Genomic DNA, 20,274 nt, shown 5'->3' on the forward strand with positions numbered 1-20,274 from the left:
CCACAATGCCTTTCCTCTTTCTTTCCCTAGCAGGAAAAAGCAGTTTTGGAGCACCCTGTTGTTTGAACTACAAATCCCAGCAGCCTAACCCAAGCGATGTAGAACTGAAACAGGTTATGGATTCGCGTAGTTGTAGAACTATACCCCAAACGCTGACCTGTATGCAAAACATTTGTCTGTTTCACTCCATCAAGTTACATTTTCAGCAATCGCTGGTGTTCGCTGCATCTGGAAGATTCCCATAAACCTTATCCCAGGGGCCTGATTTGCAAATGAATTTACATGATCAACTTAATTCCTTGACTTGTAAAGCTGATAAAGAGAAGATAACATCACAACTGGAGAATTAAAGTGGCATAAAAACAGTGTAGTCCGAATATAAGCTCTGCAGTTCAATTTTATGGTTTTGACACAGTTAAAGCTTATGTAATTGTGTTAAAATGTTACAGCAGATGAGAAAATACACTTTTTTTTTTTAGGTGCTTTTTTCATGGACCAGACCACTTTTTCCTGGAGGATAAGCCAGAATAAAACGGTATGTATAGTTACATTTAGGGACATATTTATCAAGGGTCGAATTTCGAATTGAAATAAACGTTGAAATATGAATTTAAAAAGACCAACCTTAATTAAGTCAAAGTTGTTTTTTTCTGGTCGAATAGGTCTGTTTTCAATCGAATTGGTCCGTATTCAGCCGAATTCGAATCGTATGAACCGAAGGAATTGCGCATTAGATCAATTTCAATTTTTTTGCAGAACATATATAAAGTGTAATGTCACCCATATAAAACACTATGTAGATGTACCGTATATACTCGAGTATAAGCCGAGTTTTTCAGCCCCCAAAATATGCTGAAAAACTCTACCTCGGCTTATATTTGGGTCAAGCGCAAAAATAGTCGCCGGTATCCAAGAATAGTCGCTGGCGTCCAAGAATAGTCTCCAAGAATATTCGCTAGCGTCCAAGAATGGTCGCCGGCATCCAAAAACGAGATGCCGGCACCTCCAATGGGAGCAGAAACCCTCAATTTTTTGATTGAAACTTACCAGAAGCTGCTGCATTTCCCACCCTCGGCTTATACTCGAGTCAATAAGCTTTCCCAGTTTTGGAGGTAAAATTAGGTACCTCCGCTTATACTCGGGACGGCTTATACTCGAGTATATACTGTAACCCCCCAAACAACATTTTACAGAGAAAGAGAAAGTTTTTCTATCTCTTTCTGCACTGTTGATGCGGTCTCTCGAAAGAATGTAGCAGCCGCGCATGTTTTTTCACAGGTCTGCTGGCTTCTGCTACATTGACTCAGGTCAGTACCAAGTCAGAACCACCAGTGCAGAGGATAACAATGGAGAAACTAATATGGTTATTAATAACAGTTTTTTGACGAGAACCCCCGAATCCTTTGCTAAAGATTCGGCCGAATACCGAATCCTAATTTGCACAGCAAATTAGGGGTGGGAAGGTGAAACCATTTTTTACTGCCTTGTTTTCTGACAAAAAGTCACAGGATTTCCCTCCCCGCCCCTAATTTGCATATGCAAATTAGGATTCGGTTTGGCTGGGCAGAAGGTTTCGCCGAATCTGAATCCTGCTTAATAATAATAATAATAACGTTATTATTTGTGAAATAAAGATTATTAACACAGTAAGTATTGTATCTTAAAGTAAAACTCACTCCTGTGCTTATATCCTTTCAGTACTTGAAGAAACAGTTAAGTTGGCCATAGATGTTGAGATTTTTAAAAGATCCGATCCTGATCGTGAGACCACGATTATCTCTGAACAATCGTATGAATTTACCATCCACTAAAAAGACCAATTTGGCAGGAAAACAAAGGGGAGCTGCTTGGCCCTGCAAACATAGATACATTGCACTGGGACCGACAAAGATTTTTTGACCTGGTCGATCAATTTCCTGACAGATGTCGGCCGAAAAATCGTGAAATGTACGATCGTTCTAATCCCACTAACCGCACGATATATATAAATAAAACCAACTCTAATCACAAAAAGTGAAAAGCTGACCAATTTAAATTTTTAGCACAGGAACATAAAAACTCTGAGCATTTAACATGGAACAGCGAAATAAGTTTAACTGCAGCTCACCCGATGGAGAAAACAACCTGGGTGTATAAAGCCCAGGTCCGTCACCTTTGGACACAATTTAAACAGTGTAATGAATGTAGGGAAAATCAGCATCACCAATAACGACAGGTGGCTCGAGTGCCGTGCCCTGAACCCGTAGCTTGAGGTGAGGATACAATCAAAAAACAAGCACGCACTCCGAAGGGGCAGATTTATCAAGGGTCGAATTTCGAAATAAAAAATACTTCAAAATTCGACCATCGAATTAAAATACTTTGACTATCGAAGACAAAGGTTTTTTCACCGAATTTGGCCATTGAACGATCGAAGTAAAATCGTACGATCGAACGATAAAATCATTCGAATTGAACGGTTCGCACGATTTTAGCGTACGATGGAACGATTTTACTTCGATGTGTAAAGACTTCGAAAAATGATCTAGAAGGTCCCCATAGGCTAACATAGCACTTCGGCAGGTTTAATTTGGCGAACTATTGAAGGCAAAGTTTTTTTAAAGAGACAGTACTTATTATCGAATGATCGAATATTCAAACTATTTTACTTCGAAACGAATTCGAAGTAAATTCCAGGTCATAGTATCCTATTCGATGGTCGAAGTATCCAAAAAAATGACTTCGAATTTTTTAACTTCGAAAATTCCCTCAAATTCACTTGATAATCTGCCCCCTAGAGCCTGCTGATGAAGTTAAAACTAAAGTTTATTCCATATTACTAAAATTACACATTCTAGGAAGTATAATGTTAGTAATATGGAATAAACTTCAGTTTAAACTTCATCAGCTGTGTGTGCTCGTTTTTTCTTATTTTTATTACCAACACTATTCTATTGACATGGGGTAAATTGACATTTCTGCAAGTGGACCCAGCAGACTAAATAGAGTTAGTCCCACAATAATACACAATAATACACAATAAAACAGAAGACTTTGTCACAGAAAGGCAGAAGTATCTCTGCCAGAAGAGCACACAAGCATGGAGTCATATTCATTACCACCCGGCTGTATTCCCAAGGGCCAGCGTGTAATTGGCATCTACCAGTCCAACTCCTGAAAAAGTTCCAGGCATGACGTCATGTGATCTGCCCTTTATACACAGCGGGGACCTGGCATCTCACTCTGCACCATGCTGTGGGCACAACACTGAGCCATTCACAGCACCGGACCCTGCTGTCCCCACTCTCTATGTTTGAACAATGAAAACACATGACAAAACATAGCAACATTCTCTGTCTGTGCCATAAAATCTGCTGCCACCTGGTATATATATAGGGAATAAAGTACCCCATCTTGTAAAATATAAGGATATTATAAGTTACCGAGGAGTTTCATGACCATATAAAAGTACGAGGCCGAAGGCCGAGTGTTTTTATACAGGTCATGGAACTCCGAGGTAACTTATAATATCCTTATATTTTACAAGAGGGGTACTTTATTTATTATAATACACAAGTTTTAGTGAGTCATGTGACAGAAATTACATCAGAACTCACCGCTTATAACTGATGACATCAGAACTCACCGTTTATAAAGATATAATTTACAAGATATTCATGGCTTTTGTGTAAAAAAAAATATATATATATATATATATATATAAATAGGCCCAGGCATTTCAGGTACACAGAGGCCAATCAGCTCCCACCAGCCCACTAAATACTGACTTTCTATGGTACCTGACAACAGCCCCTCTGGCATTTGCCAGAACCCAGTGATTGCCAGTCTGGGTCTGATATATATATAGATATATATATATATAGATATATATATATATATATATTAAACAAAAAAAATGCACTCATAGGACTTTTAAGGTGCCAAAAAAGTAGTTTAAATAGTTTATTGTAACATTTCGACTCGTCATCAGGAGTCCTTAGCTAACCAGCACAGAGGCAGATATTATATTATTGATTGCTGTGTGTGCACCAGCTATTGGCTTATTTATATATATATATATATAATACACAAAAGCCATGAATATCTTGTAAATTATATCCTTATAAACGGTGAGTAGTGATGTCATCAGTTATTAACGGTGAGTAGTGATGTCATTTCTGTCACATGACTCACTGAAACGTGTGTATTATAATAAATAAAGTACCCCAGTTGCAAAATATGAGGATATTAGAAGTTACCTCTGAGTTCCATGACCTGTATAAAAACACTCGGCCTTCGGCCTCGTACTTTTATATGGTCATGAAACTCCTCGGTAACTTATAATATCCTTATATTTTACAAGAGGGGGTACTTTATTCACTATATAAACGTCCTCTGACAAACCACCATGGGGATAGGTAAGTAGGTAGGCAGGCAGGTAGGTGACCTTCTGTACACACAATTAAATACAAAGGAGCAAAGGGCAGGTATCACTGAGATTAAGCTGTAGAGAAAGTCCCAGTAGAGACTATCAGGTTTGTCCTACTCCCAACAACCTATTTGTGCTTTTCAACTACAACACCCAAAATCCACCTCAGTCCTGAAAGTTGTAACAGAAGAACAGCCGGAGGGCGGCGCCTCTTACTCTCTCCCCATAATGAAGGTGTTTCAGGCCACAGCAGGATCATTCCTGGGTCCCTGAGAAAGTCAAAGAACTGCCCAGTGTGAGTTACAGGAGACCTGAGCCAGGGGCTACAGGAGAGAAGAAAGTCCTGTCCCTTTAAGGAGGGAGGAGCCTAAGCAGAGTTATGTCAGCAGCGACCAATCACAGCTCTTCCATCTGTTTAACTACAACTCCCAGCAAGCCCAGGTAGAGTGTGTGCGGCACAGTGTTATATCTCAGCTGTTTATTACAATGCTATAAGGACATTATGGCTGAGATACAATATGACAAGTGCCACTTCAGGGACTGGGGAGCAGGTGACTCGTAGGCCCGTGCCATGAGCCCATTGAGTTGCCACAGAGACTGAGCGGCTGCTGCTGAGCTCAGCGCGTTACCTGGGACACTGCAGTCTGCGCACAGCTCGCCTCTCTGCACCTTCCGAGACATCCTCAGGGGAGAGGACGGGATCCCCTTATGAGCCAGGGCGCTGCTTCCACTCGCACACAACCCGCGGAACTCTACAGATGGGAGGGGGGGATCCGCTTGTGTCTGTAATGGGGAAGGGTCGCGAGTCCCCGCAGGCTCCCCTCTCCGCTACTTGGTATTTTCCGCGGCTGGATTCCCTGTGCTCCAATGTATTGGCTGCAGGAAACAGCGCTCGGCCCCGCCCCCTCCAGGGGATGGGAAATAGAGAGAAGGAGGGAGGAACCAGGAGAAGAAGTGGAGCAGCAGCAGGACAGCCGGGGATTGGAGGCTCGGGGATCCTCTCCTGAGTAGTGTCCTGTGCACTGCTGAGCGAACTGCTGAGTGTCCTGCTGAGTGAACTGCTGAGCGAACTGCTGAGTGTCCTGCTGAACTGCTGAGTGAACTGCTGAGTGTCCTGCTGAACTGCTGAGTGTCCTGCTGAACTGCTGAGTGAACTGCTGAGTGTCCTGCTGAACTGCTGAGTGTCCTGCTGAACTGCTGAGTGAACTGCTGAGTGTCCTGCTGAACTGCTGAGTGTCCTGCTGAACTGCTGAGTGAACTGCTGAGTGTCCTGCTGAACTGCTGAGTGTCCTGCTGAACTGCTGAGTGAACTGCTGAGTGTCCTGCTGAACTGCTGAGTGTCCTGCTGAACTGCTGAGTGAACTGCTGAGTGTCCTGCTGAACTGCTGAGTGTCCTGCTGAACTGCTGAGTGAACTGCTGAGTGAACTGCTGAGTGAACTGCTTCCAGTTGGGATCAAGTGGCCCTAATGGACTTGGCTCTTGAGGGAATGTTAGGGCCACATCTATCAATAGTCAATACTGTATCCATCAGGGATTCTCTCAGCCCGTGGAGCAACTGCCTGTGGGTGCTGCTCGGAATTGTTGGTTTCAGACTGGACATCCCTGAGCTCCTTCCTTTCTCCCTTCATGTTGGGGCCCTCATTCAATGCTTGGGGCCCCCATCAGCTCTAATTCCCTATTCCCACCATCTGACAGAATGACAGCAGGGCCAGTGTCTGAATTGGGACAGGTTTCCTGGATATTCCCCTTTAAAGGAAAACTATACCCCCAAACAATGTAGGTCTCTATAAAAAGATACTGAGTAAAACAGCTCATGTGTAAAATCCTGCTTCATATAAATAAACCATTTTCATAATAATATACTTTTTTAGTAGTATGTGCCATTGGGTAATCATAAATAGAAAATTGCCATTTTAAAAAATAAGGGCCGCCCCCTGGGATCGTAGGATTCACTGTGCTCACAAACATACCAACAAACCATACATGTTAGGTCACATAAGCCAATTAACAGACAGAGTTGTGTCTTTTGCTTCCACACTTCTTCCTGTTACAGTTGGAGCTGCAGTATTTCTGGTCAGGTGATCTCTTCCTGTTACAGTTAGAGCTGCAGTATTTCTGGTCAGGTGATCTCTTCCTGTTACAGTTAGAGCTGCAGTATTTCTGGTCAGGTGATCTCTTCCTGTTACAGTTAGAGCTGCAGTATTTCTGGTCAGGTGATCTCTTCCTGTTACAGTTAGAGCTGCAGTATTTCTGGTCAGGTGATCTCTTCCTGTTACAGTTAGAGCTGCAGTATTTCTGGTCAGGTGATCTCTTCCTGTTACAGTTAGAGCTGCAGTATTTCTGGTCAGGTGATCTCTTCCTGTTACAGTTAGAGCTGCAGTATTTCTGGTCAGGCGATCTCTTCCTGTTACAGTTAGAGCTGCAGTATTTCTGGTCAGGCGATCTCTTCCTGTTACAGTTAGAGCTGCAGTATTTCTGGTCAGGCGATCTCTTCCTGTTACAGTTAGAGCTGCAGTATTTCTGGTCAGGTGATCTCTTCCTGTTACAGTTAGAGCTGCAGTATTTCTGGTCAGGTGATCTCTTCCTGTTACAGTTAGAGCTGCAGTATTTCTGGTCAGGTGATCTCTTCCTGTTACAGTTAGAGCTGCAGTATTTCTGGTCAGGTGATCTCTGAGACAGCACACAGACCATCACGAAATGGTGGCTCAAGGCAAGAGATGTAAAAGGGCAATATTTACTTATATATATATTCCAGTTTGGTAAGATTCTTTAATATGCCACTTAATATGATATGAACTATCTGTTGCTTAAAGGAAAACTATACCCCCAAAATGAACACTTATTTGTTAAACATCCATATACAGTTTTAACCTTCAGCACTGATTAATTGCCCTTACAGTAAAGCCAGTGCATCTGATACATCATTGAGCTTGGTTATTATGCCATTTTGGCAGCAGGGGGCACACCATGTAAAACTTCTCATTTGTCCTTATATAAAGTTAATAGTGGTTAAAAATACACAAAAGCAAATGGAACCTTCAAACCTATTTAATATACTTGATATAATATACTTGATAAGTTATTTCATATTGAAGTTAAAACGCTGCCTTGAACAGTTCCAGAAAGAACTTTAAAAAACCTTAAAAAATTATAGCTTTTCTAGAAAAATTCCCTTGACTTACTATTAATAGAGGTATTTAGTCAAACAATAAGGTTTGTTATAACAATGTTTTGAAATATAAGTTTATTACTAGAATACTGTATAAACATATTGTTTGTGACCAATTCTATACAAATTTTAATAATTAATGTGATTATTAATGTCATTATGTGTTAATGTAAAAACTTTTACTTAAAGTATATATTAGGCTTTTACCAAAAGCTGTAATTTAACTTGAAAAAACCCCAATAAAAACTTATTGAAATAAATATAAGCAGTGTTTAAAAATATAGCAGCTTTAAAAAAGAAACAGTAGTGACCACAATCTCTGTGCCAAGGGCATCCTTATTACATACACAAAAGCAACACCACAAGACTCCTCTTCCCACTAATGTAACCTTCATTTGCATATGCTAACGATTATTTATATCACTAACATAATTATGTTTTTTTGCCTTGTCAATGCTGCAGGGGTCCAAAGCTGCTTTATCAACTGCCGCAGCCCTCTACTTGTGTTATAATCTTCAACAGGAATCCAATGACAAGTGATCTGCACTGAAATCCACTTCTCAAAAGAGCAAACAGATTTTTTTATATTTAATTTTTAAATCTGACATGGAGCTAGACATATTGTCAGTTTCCCAGCTGCCCCCAGTCATGTGACTTGTGCTCTGATAAACTTCAATCACTCTTTACTGCTGTACTGTAAGTTGAAGTGATATCACCCCCTCCCTTCCCACCAGCAGCCAAACAACAGAACAATGGGAAGGTAACCAGATAACAGCTCCCTAACACAAGATAACAGCTGCCTGGTAGATCTAAGAACAACACTCAATAGTAAAATCCAGGTCCCACTGAGACACATTCAGTTACATTGAGAAGGAAAAACAACAGGCTACCAGGAAGCAGTTCCATCCTAAAGTGCTGGCTCTTTCTGAAATCACATGACCAGGCAAAATGAGCTGAGATGCACCTACACACCAATATTACAACTAAATACACTTGCTGCTTCAGGAATGACATTTTATATTGTACAGTGAATTATTTGCAGTGTAAACATTGTCATTTAGAAATAAAAACAACGTCATAAAAATCATGACAGAATCCTTTTAAGGTTTTCACCTGTAGGTCAATAGCCCTGGGTCCTATATGGTACTATAGATGTGAAGTATTAGGTAAGGCCACCGTTCCTTTGCTTCTATAGAAAGGTGCACAGCTATACCCAATGGATACAAAGCTACAGTATATCCAATATTGTTTTATTGCTTGTGCAAACCCCTGGAAAAGCATAAAATAGCTGTGACAACATACACAGATATTCCTCGTCTAATAGAAATGAAGACATACTGTGTGTTCTATTTCTGCAACACCAGAAGGAACAGGAATTTAGTTTTGCCTTATCACTTCCTGTGGTGCCTTGTCATAGCAACTTGATAAGCAACCAAGAATATCCAGTATATGCGTCTCCTGTTGGCTTTTTATAAATGTTATACCCATTTTCTCTTATACAGGCTGTATTATAAAAGAGAACCAACCTTTCTATCTGTATATTTCTACAGTGTGTTGAGTGGTGTAATGGGTAATTCAAAATGAATATCTCCAGTCTTTTTAAATATGTAAAAAATATATAATGATTCTTCATTTAAAATATCCGGGTGTTTATTTGCATCAGTGTGTATTCAAAATAATAGCAGTGTGTTTAAAAAAGTGAATAAATCTCAGAATAGCTTTTATTTCCATACACACAAATGCATTGGGAACACTGCACATTCTATTCCAAATCAAAACATGAAGAAAAAATAATCAAATTTGTGTTATTTCTTTACAAAAAGTGAAGAAAAGGGAATATTAGCCTGCCGTCTGCATTCTTCTTTACAAATTTAAACTTATTCACTGTATAAACTGAAAAATGTTTCAAGATTTTGCTTTTCTTTGAATGACTGAACTAATATTTAGTTGTATAAGGAGTGATTCTGAGAACTGCTGCACATCTGTGTTACATGGAGTCCACCAACTTCCAACCTTTTACATTCCACAATTCTTCTGCATTTCTTGCTTTTGCCTCACAAACAGAATTTGTGATATCACCACACAAGTTTTCTATTGGATTAAAGGGATACTGTCATGGGAAAAAACATTTTTTTTCAACGTAAACCAGTTAATAGTGCTGCTCCAGCAGAATTCTGCACTGAAATCCATTTCTCAAAAGAGCAAACAGATTTTTTTATATTCAATTTTGAAATCTGACATGGGGCTAGACATTATGTTAATTTCCCAGCTTCCCCTGGTCATGTGACTTGTGCCTGCACTTTAGGAGAGAAATGCTTTCTGGCAGGCTGCTGTTTTTCCTTCTCAATGTAACTGAATGTGTCTCAGTGGGACATGGGTTTTACTATTGAGTGTTGTTCTTAGATCTACCAGGCAGCTGTTATCTTGTGTTAGGGAGTTGTTATCTGGTTACCTTCCCATTGTTCTTTTGTTTGGCTGCTGGGGGGGGCGAGGGAGGGGGTGATATCACTCCAACTTCCAGTACAGCAGTAAAGAGTGATTGAAGTTTATCAGAGCACAAGTCACATGACTGGGGGCAGCTGGGAAACTGACAATATGTCTAGCCCCATGTCAGATTTCAAAATTGAATATAAAAAAATCTGTTTGCTCTTTTGAGAAATGGATTTCAGTGCAGAATTCTGCTGGAGCAGCACTATTAACTGATTCATTTTGAAAAAAAATTTTTTTCCCATGACAGTATCCCTTTAAGGTCCAGGGATTGGGCCACTCCATAAAGTCTTGTTGGTGTGGAATCAAGATGTTGCTCATTTACTGGTGAGTTTGGGGTCGTTGTCTTGTTCAATCTCCCATTTCAAGGGCATTTTCTCTTCGGCATAAGGCAACATGAGCTCTTCAAGTATTTGATGTATTGAAACTGATCCATGATCCCTGGTATGAGATAAATAGTCCCAACACCACAGTATGAGAAACATATCATGATGTTTGTGCCCCCGGCTTCACTCTGCACTGTGACTTTAATTTGGGGGTCGTCTGACAAACTATCTGTGGCCCCTAGACCCAAAAAGAACAATCTTGCTTTCATCAGTCCACAAAATGTTGCGCCAATTCTCTTTAGGCCAGTCAATGTGTTCTTTGGCAAACTGTAAGCTCTTCAGCACGTCTTTTTTTCCACAATGGGACTTGGCTTCACATAGTTTTGCCATTTTGGCTATTCTTCTATCCATTCGGTCGTTTTCTCCCACGTCTTTAATGTTTTGGTTGTCATTTTAAAGAGTTTTAGCTGAGCAGCCAACCATTTTCTGCACTGCTTTACATATATATTACAAAGGTTTTTTTTTTAGATATTTAAATTGACCGTTTTTTATTGATTGTTACATGTATAGACTTAGAATATATTATGTTTTTTTATTGCTTAATTGCTGAGATACAATGTTACTGGAACTGTTTTTGAAAAAATAATGAATAATATAAAGGAAATGGCACTAGTACCCTGTATATGCATAATGCAATAAGATATAAAGGAAGTTGGGCTAACCCCTTTGATTTTTGATTGGTTTTAAGTAAAAATTGGTGGGATCCTCTGGGTTTAAATTTTGTGCTTAACATGCTACTGATAAAGACACCTATGACTAAATACCGGAGGGTATGAAATGCGTAAGGTGGGCCATGTGGGGTCATTATGTACCATTTTAAATATGATTTATAATAAAATTTCAATTTTTAACTAAGAATTGAGCCTTGGGACATATATCTTGGATATATATTTATAGCACATTGTGGGTGCCTTTGGTTCAGCTTGGATTTACAGGAATCAGTTACATAAACTTCCCATTAAGGGTCCAAATTGCCCTAGCAACTATGCCTTGATTTCAATAAGAAACTGGAATATGAATAGGAGAGGCCTGAATAAAAGGATCAGTAATAAAAAGTAGTAATAACAATAGATTTTTAGCCTTACAGAGCATTTGCTTTTTAGTAGGGGTCTGTGACCCTCAATTGAACGCTGCAAAGAGTCAGAAGAAAAAGGCAAATAACTATAAAACTATAAAAAAAAATAATGAAAACCAATTGAAAAGTTGTTTAGAATTGGCCTTTCTATAACATAATAAAAGTTACCTTAAAGGGCAAGTAAAGTCTAAAATAGAATAAGGCTAGAAATGCTGTATTTTGTATACTAAATATAAACATGAACTTACTGCACCACAAGCCTAATCAAACAAATGATTTATTTTTATGCTTTCAAAGTTGGCCACAGGGGGTCACCATCATGTAACTTTGTTATACATCTTTGCAAGACCAAGACTGTGCACATGCTCAGTGTGGTCTGGGCTGCTTAGGGATCGTCATAAACAAAGCTGCTTGAGTTCTGCATGGCTGGGAAGTAAGGCGGGGGCTCCCCCTGCTGTTCATAAGTATGATTGTTTCCCTGCAGAGCAGTTAGGGACCGTCTGACAATTCCTATCCACAGCAGTAAATGAAGGGAAAATTTCACTGCATACAGTCAGGTTTCTTATAAAAACGGGACACATTTTTTATTTACAGTATATTCGAGATAGGTTTCTTTTTCATTAAAGAAAGTAAAAATGGGATTTTATTTTTTTGCCTTTACATGCCCTTTAAAGGTGAACCACCCCTTTAATATGATTCATATTATATAAGTGGTGTATGGAATTCCATAGGTAATTAGTACTGTAATGCCTTAATCATGAGGAATGTTCATGTACAATGAGATCACATCTATAGTCGCTCATACATATATGACATTTCACATATCATGTTGAGAATACTTTATGTAGGATGATTTGTATTGCAATTGACCAATAGATGGCACTCATTCCTTTACATTTCATAGGGGAACTACAAAGCCCATGATGCAAATCGCTCCTGCCAATCACTGGCAGCATCCAGCACAATGCACAGACAACTGAGCTAAAGCAGCACTGCCAGGGAGGAGTCCAGAGCCCACCCGAAGCCCCTGGCACAGCCTCTCGTCCTGGCAGCTTTTTTTCCAGTGCCATGTCTAAACTTTCCCTCCTCTGCCCAGTATTTTCCTTGCATTTTCCATAGCAGTGAGTAGTGTGGGCTGGGAGCTGCCAGAGATGTGCATGTGTATCCTGGGCTCAGGAGTATTTGCAGCTGCTGCTGTATAAGGACACACATTTGCAGGCACCCAGGCATGCACCCACTGCTTCCCTGAGACCCACCCCTTCTGTCCTCTCTCCCACACCACTCTATCCACGGAAATTTGGGGCCAATCCAGCATGAAACGAGGATGATGCCAGCAAGGAAAGGTCCGGACAGCAGATACCCACTGCACTGCCTGGTGTGGCACAATAAATACAGGGAACTGGAGAAGGAGCTCACAGACAAGCAGGTGGGTGCATGGGTGTTGCACGATCTTTGTACTGGAGGGAGAATGTAGGGTGCCCATATGAGCAGGGCAATTGCTGGCAGAATCAAATCTATCTATATAAATGCGGTCATATATATTTCTCTATGTAAGTTGGCATAGAGACAATGGGGCTCGTTTAATAAAGGAACCAAACCACAATTGATGCCAATATTTAACACATTTTTAAATTGACTTGTTATTGTCTGCATTGCTTTACAAGTATTGCTTTTATTTACATCATGGATTAGGAGCTAACATGTCGCCCACTGCAGTCACACAAGGTAACCCTGTTCCTACAACACAGAGTACAGAGAGTAAGCTACTATCAGTACAGTAGCGCCCCCTGAATTCCCCTGCACCCACAAACTTGCCCCAGATTTATGCATCGGTGCGTGAGGGTCCCAGTTGTTAGCTGTTAAGGATTTACAGATTATATTTTCATACCATACATAATGAGGGAAACACCTTTATAGGGCAAAAAAAGTGGTTACAGTGCAAAGCAGCTCTGTCCAACAGTCTCAGGGAGTGTCATTTATTTTGTATATTGTATATAGCTGTTTGTACATTGCATAGTGTTTGTACTGGAGGGAGAATGTAGGGTGCCCATATGGGCAGGGCAAATATTGCTGGCAGAATCTATCGATATATATATATATATATATATATATATATATATATATATGTATATATTGCTGGCAGAATCAAATCTATCTATATAAATGCGGTCATATATATTTGTCTATGTAAATTGGCATAGAGACAATGAGGCTCGTTTAATAAAGGAACCAAACCACAATTGATACCAATATGTAATACATTTTTAAAATCAAATGTTATTATCTGCATTGCTCCACAAGTATTGCTTTTATTTGCTAATATGTCACCCACTGCAGTCACACAAGGTAACCCTGTTCCTAAATGTGAAGTACAGAGAGTAAGCTACTATCATATTGGGTGTTACAATGGATTGCATTTTTTTATTATTTAACATGGTAGAAGTGCCCAACCAAGCCACCCTCAAGCAATTATTAAACTACAACTCCCAGAATTCTCTGACAGCCACACACTGTTGGGACATGATAGTAGATGTGGTTGAACAGCAGCTGGGGGGCTATATGTGTACATATATAGAGAATGGTATTAAATATGCTGAAGTTAGTGGGAGAAGGGTGTCCCTGAAATAGAAACACAGAGTGGGAAGGTGGCAGGAGATACAGACACCTCTGATGTTCCGTCACGATTTGGAAATTGTGTGGGCAGATGACATATGGGTGCACAGATGTGTATATAGGAATTCAGAGAGATTTATTTATATGATGGAATAATTCTGTAGTGAGGAAGAAAAGGCTCCAGGTGTGTACGTTTCGGAATATACATAGATGTGTAGCAGTGAGGGTGGGTGGATGTGGGTTCATGTGACAGCGGGGGTAGCGATTCCCCAATATAATGTGATGCATCTATTACTATGAATTAGGGAAGGGACTGAGAAGGTGCAGCCAGTTATAGTCTAACCACATCCCGTGCCTTATCTTGACAGCGCCGACATGTGACCCATTGGAAATGAACGCCAGTGCAAGCTATAGCATTTCTACCCAAATAAGCTGTTATCATGAACACAATGAGAGATTCTGCCCAGTTGCAGTGAATAGAGATGCCATTTAATGAGAGATGCCAGTAGGGGAAAAGCATGGGTTTTACACATTCTGGGGCACATTTACTAAGCTCGAGTGAAGGATTCGAACTGAAAAAAACTTCGAATTTCAGGGTTTTTTTTTGGGTACTTCGACTTCGAATCGAACGATTCAAACTAAAAATCGTTCGACCATCCGATAGTCGAAGTACTGTCTCTTTAAAAAAAAACTTTGACTACCTACTTCGGCACTTTAAACCTACCGAGCTACAATGTTAGCCTATGGGGACCTTCCCCATAAGCTTTCTAAGCTTTTTTTGATCGAAGGAAAATCGTTCGATCGATGGATTAAAATCCTTCGAATCGTTCGATTCGAAGGATTTAATCGTACGATCGAATGATTTTTCCTTCGATCGTTCGATTGAAGTACTTGTCGAAGGATTTTACTTTGATGGTCGAATATCGAGGGTTAATTAACCCTCGATATTCGACCCTTAGTAAATGGGCCTCCCCGTGTCTCACTAATGACTGGGAAATAACAGTGGGATTAATCCTCAACTGAAAGCCTGTATGGGTCTCGTGTAGACAGGAATGCTGGCCAAAAGGGCTAGCAGAAATGAGCTTTCTATAGCTGAGTATAAATACTGCTATTTAGATTGGAGGATATTAGTGAACTTGAACTGGATTTAGAAGACAATGAAGGGGTCATTTACGAAAACGGAGAGTGCGTATTTACTAAATTCTTCGTTGCTAATGTGCCAACTGCGCCCATTCACACTGGAGAACCTTGGGGCTGCCTCTACCTTGGACAAGGTTTGTCCAGAATTTTTATCTTTGATTTTAGCTACTGGGTTTCCACAGTGGGTGCCAAGAGGTATACGACACTGGTGTCCAGTGAATCTGATACAAATGGCATATTGAGTGGGATGTCTCGGTTCCAACTGGGACTGAAACTCTCCCCACTTGCGCCACAAACCTTCTGCTAAGGGTTCTGGCAGGGAGCAGGACTTCCCAGTGTCCCGCCAGCTCAGTCCTACCCTGGAGTGAATGGATGCGACACAACCCTTGCATTTTGGATTGGAATTTGCATTTTACACTTGCGTTCATAAATGAGCCCAACCCCCATATATAATAAAAGACACTGGGGGAATTCACAAAAGTGGAGAGAGCCCATTTCTGGAGTAAAAGTGGTGGTAAACTGGTGTAAAATACTTTCTCCATATTCACAAATAGAAATCCGCCTAAATTCCGAATCAACCGCCATTTTTCTAATTTTAGTGAAAGAAGGACAGAATAGTTTTATGAATTTGTCTTTCAAATGACATAAAAATGGTGCAAAAATGTCATTTTCTCCCGACATTTTCAAAATGGAGAAAAACTCTTCACCATGGGGCAAATTCACTAAACAACAAAGCGCCTAACGCTAGAGTGAATACGCCAGCGTAGCGCATTTTCGTTAATTCGCCCATTCACTAACGGACGCTGGCCTAAATTCGCTAGTGTTACTTCGCACTCTTACGCCTGCCGAATTTGCTCAACGGACGTAACTACGCAAATTCACTAACGCGCAAATTATTCTGAACGCTACCTTTTACGTCAGAGTTCCTTCGCCACCTCAGACCAGGCGAAGTGCAATAGAGTAGATAGGGATTGCTTCAAAAAAAGTTAAACATTTTTCTAAGTCCAAAAAAACGCTGGAGTTTTTTCATTTTTTATGGGTGATAGGCTAAAAAAGATTGAAAAAATTTTTTGGGGCTCCCCTCCTTCCCCCCTACATTTCCTAACTCATGGCACCTTAACTATACAGTGGGCACATGTGTAGGGCAAAATAAACATTTTATTTGCTGTTTTGAAGGTTTCCCAGGCTTGTGTAGTGATGCTACATATACCTCCATTGTAACTTCAATTTGGCGCCGTATGCAAATTAAGCATCGCTAGCGTAACTTTGCTTTGCTTGGCGAATCAACGCTAGTGCAACTTCGCAACCTTATGCTTCCCCTGAGCGCAACTTCGGATTTTAGTGAATTTGTGCAGCGCTGTCGAAAATACGCCTGGCAAAATGTGGCAAAGCGCGGCGAAGCGGATGCTGGCGCAATAATGAATCTTAGTGAATGTCCCACCATGTGTGAAGATCAATTCAAAAATAACTTGCTCTGCTGCCAATCTTCATTTCACACCTCTTGTAGGTGCCCCTTTGGGGAATTATTATTAGTGATGGGCGAATTTGCGCGATTCGCCGCCAGCGAATAAATTCGTGAAAATTCACCCGAAAAAATTCGCCGGTGTCAAAAAAAATTTTTCGGCGCCGGCATCAAAAAGGAGACGCCTGCGCCATTTCGCGAATTTTCTGCTGTTTTGTGAATTTCGCTAATTTTCCGACAAAGCGAAACGGCGCAAATTCGCCCATCACTAATTATTATCATATTAATAGGGATCAGCATTTTATAGTCAGGGCACAAGTTTGTGTCTAACCCTATAGGTGTAAAAGCCTCATTAATGAAACAGGTAAAACACTGATTAAACAAAATAAGTGTATTTTATACAATTTGATATGTAAAAAGTTTTTAACTCACACTTGCGTTATTTTACTAGTTTTGGCTTAATCATTGATTCAATATTAGCAATTTTTGTGAATATATTATCTAAAGGAAAAGTAAAAAAGCCTCCCAGCTATTATTTTTTTGTAGTTCTAGCAGCAATTAGACGCTTGAGCTAAGATAATAAAACATTTATTTCTGATACAAATCCCTATAATTAAGACAAAATCTGGAAAGTGTCTGTTTAAAAGACAAATTCACAAAAGTTGAGAAAGAGGTTTGTGAATTTGGTGGTAAATCTGACATTTTTATCTCCACTTTTATTTTGTCTCAATATCACCCCTTTTGTGAATTCCCCCCATTGAGTTTGCTTTGGAGCAGAATCCATAGCAACCAATCAGCAGGTAGCATTTACTGGTCACCTGTTTAAAAGCAAACATTGCATTGGTTGCTATAAGTTACCTCTTCTCAGTGCCTTTTATTACATATAGGGGCAAATGCTTTTTTTGGTGAGTAAAACAAGGGCAAATCTTTGCCACTGCGATGCTTTCATCAAAAGTCCACTTATCATAGTACAAAATATATTACCATTTCTATGACAAATTAGTCCCGGGAAGTTTTTAGAAGAGGCATTAGTTATAAAGGAATTTGTACTCTGAGTAAAGCTGACCATAGACCTGCAGATTTATCCTTTCGTCTGATTGTCGCAATCTTCCGACCTACCACTAATCATTCACATTAAATTAAGTAGGAAAAAAGAACAAATTAGACAATGTTCTGGCCATGAATTGACAGACAGAAATCATACAAAGGTTATGTCCGACAAATAGAAGTGACAGTCACCCATTGATATCGTCAGTTAGAGAAATTATCGTTATTGGACAGAAACTTTCTGACCTGTCTGATCGACTCAACGACCGGTCGTCATGGCATGAAAAATGTTGGGACAATCCACACACAGACCGAATATTGTACAAACCTCCCTTTCTTAAGACTTTATGTTTGCGTCTATGGCCAGGGCAGTGTGACACTTCTCACTTCCACAGATGTAAGTAAACGAGTTTCCTGATGAAATGAAGTGTCAGTTTTCATCTTTTGCCTATTTTCCTACAACTCTGTGGGGCCCATTTACTTAGTTTGAGTGAAGGAATAGAGGAAAAATAGTTTAAATTTCGAATGTTTTTTTTGGCTACTTCAACTATGACCTTCGACTTCGAATCGAACGATTCGAACTAAAAATCGTTCGACTATTCGATAGTCTAAGTACTGTCTCTTTAAAAAATTCTTCGACCCCCTAGTTTGCCACCTAAAACCTACCGAGGCCAATGTTAGCCTATGGGGAAGGTCCCCATAGGCTTTCCAAGGTTTTTTTGATCGAAGGAATTTCGTTCGATCGATGGATTAAAATCCTTCGATTAGAACGATTATTCCTTCAATCGTTTGATCGAACGAATTGCGCTAAATCCTTCGAGTTCGATATTCGAAGTCGAAGCATTTCGATTCAGGAGTCGAATATCGAGGGTTAATTAACCCTCGATAATCGACCCTAGGTAAATTTGCCCCTGGTTCGGTAATTATGGTATATAAAAGTGAGGAATATCTCAATTGTGAGAGAAACCCAGTGGGCTATACATATATAGGATAATCAAGATTTGTTTATTGTAACGGCTTATTTATATAAATTATGGCAACAAGTGCCCTTATAGCTTCTGCTAATAGTGCTGTTAATTGTCACAACTAGCAGTGGGTGTAAAGTGCCATTTATTTGCTTGGATTGCCATGGATGCTTGGACTATAATAAAAGCACTTTTAATAAAGAAGCAGCACACTGCAGAGATTTCACAGCTCAAAGACCCCTCTCAATAACTGCCCATATGTGTCCCACCGTTGATGGTTGATCCCAATGTTATTAATAGGGAAAAAAGATAAATTTATAGGAAGGCCTACGGCAACCCTACCCACCGTGGGCATGTACGAGTGGCACCTGCTCAGCTGTCAGGAATGCCAGGCCTGTTCGAGGCCCTTTGACTACCCGCATTGACTGGAAATCCAGTAGAAGAACAACTGCTTTATCTCATGTGTCTGTTTTACATTCCCTGCTGTGTTCTGCATAATGAAGCCGTTTGTGGCCCCGGGAGGCCTGCACTTCACCCTCTGCTTTCATGGCAGAAAATAGATCTCAAGCCTATTAGACTCACACGAAAAGTCAGTAATCTCTTAGAAAATCATGTTTATGAACCTTATAGAAATGGCCTGCTGTTTAGTTAAAAGTTGTTTCTTTTGCTCTGCAAGGTTCAGTATTACGGTTACTATAGAGCAGGGATCCCCAACCTGTAGAACCCGTGAGCAACATTCAGAATTAAAAGGAGTTGGGGAGCAACACTAGCATGAAAAATGTTCTTGGGATGCCAAATAAGGACTGTTATTGGCCATTTAGTAGCCCCTATGTGGATTGTGAACCTACATTGAGACTCTGTTTGGCAGTACAACTGGTTTTTATACAACCAAAACTTGCCTCCAAGCCTGGAATTCAAAAATAATCACCTGCTTTGAGGCCACTGGGAGCAACATCCAAGGGGTTGGAGAGTAACATGTTACTCACAAGCTACTGGTTGGGGATCACTGCTATAGAGACTCCTAATGTGGGGTCTGACATATTAGTGAAGGGCAGTCACCTTTAAAACACTTAAAAATGAATTAATCGTTTCCCTGGAAAATAAGGAGATTGAAGAACTTGATATATCAATGTGTATTGCTCCAGTGTTCTGCATTTCTTTCACTTTTCACTCCAAAGTAAATCTTGGCTCATGGTCCATACATCGCATAATATGGGCTTTTTGCATTTATTTTTAATGTGCTACCAAATGATTGTTTTTAAGATGGGTTTAGCCAAAATTGCAAGCATTTTCATTGGTTACTATTTTGGTTACTATTACTTTTGATTCAGCGGTGGAATGCAAAATTTGGTCGTACAAGCAAAGTTCTTGCTCCAAGTCCCCATGCAGCCAGCCTCTTGGTTCCCATATATTTTTTGGGTCCCAGTGCAACTGCCTTGCTTCAGGCAGAGGGGAGCTGGATTTTGCAGGGGGCTGGGAATATCACCTTACACTTCAGACTGCAGCCATAGAGGTCGGTGT

At 40.2% G+C, this 20,274-nt stretch overlaps 2 protein-coding genes across 7 annotated transcripts in view; one reads left to right on the forward strand and one right to left on the reverse strand.

The window, feature by feature from the left end:
- The window catches only part of git1.S (G protein-coupled receptor kinase interacting ArfGAP 1 S homeolog), a 69,560-nt gene extending 64,156 nt beyond the window's left edge, over positions 1–5,404 (reverse strand). Inside the window, exon 1 of one of the 3 annotated variants that reach the window (XM_041583321.1) lies at positions 5,038–5,404. In XM_041583321.1, coding sequence (XP_041439255.1) covers positions 5,038–5,089 — 52 coding nt within the window. In that variant the 5' untranslated portion in view covers positions 5,090–5,404. The remainder of the gene's footprint in view (positions 1–5,037) is intronic. The other 2 variants (XM_041583320.1, XM_018248788.2) reach the window with 2 other exon arrangements.
- Positions 5,405–12,476: 7,072 nt separating this feature from the next.
- ankrd13b.S (ankyrin repeat domain 13B S homeolog) overlaps positions 12,477–20,274 on the forward strand; it is a 110,686-nt gene continuing 102,888 nt past the window's right edge. For 2 of the 4 annotated variants that reach the window (XM_041583322.1, XM_041583323.1), the window contains exon 1: positions 12,477–12,952. In XM_041583322.1, the coding sequence (XP_041439256.1) occupies positions 12,851–12,952 (102 nt within the window). In that variant the 5' untranslated portion in view covers positions 12,477–12,850. The remainder of the gene's footprint in view (positions 12,953–20,274) is intronic. The other 2 variants (XM_018248790.2, XM_018248791.2) reach the window with 2 other exon arrangements.

This window comes from Xenopus laevis, chromosome 2S (assembly GCF_017654675.1).
Source record: "Xenopus laevis strain J_2021 chromosome 2S, Xenopus_laevis_v10.1, whole genome shotgun sequence".
NCBI classification, from domain to species: Eukaryota; Metazoa; Chordata; class Amphibia; order Anura; family Pipidae; genus Xenopus; species Xenopus laevis.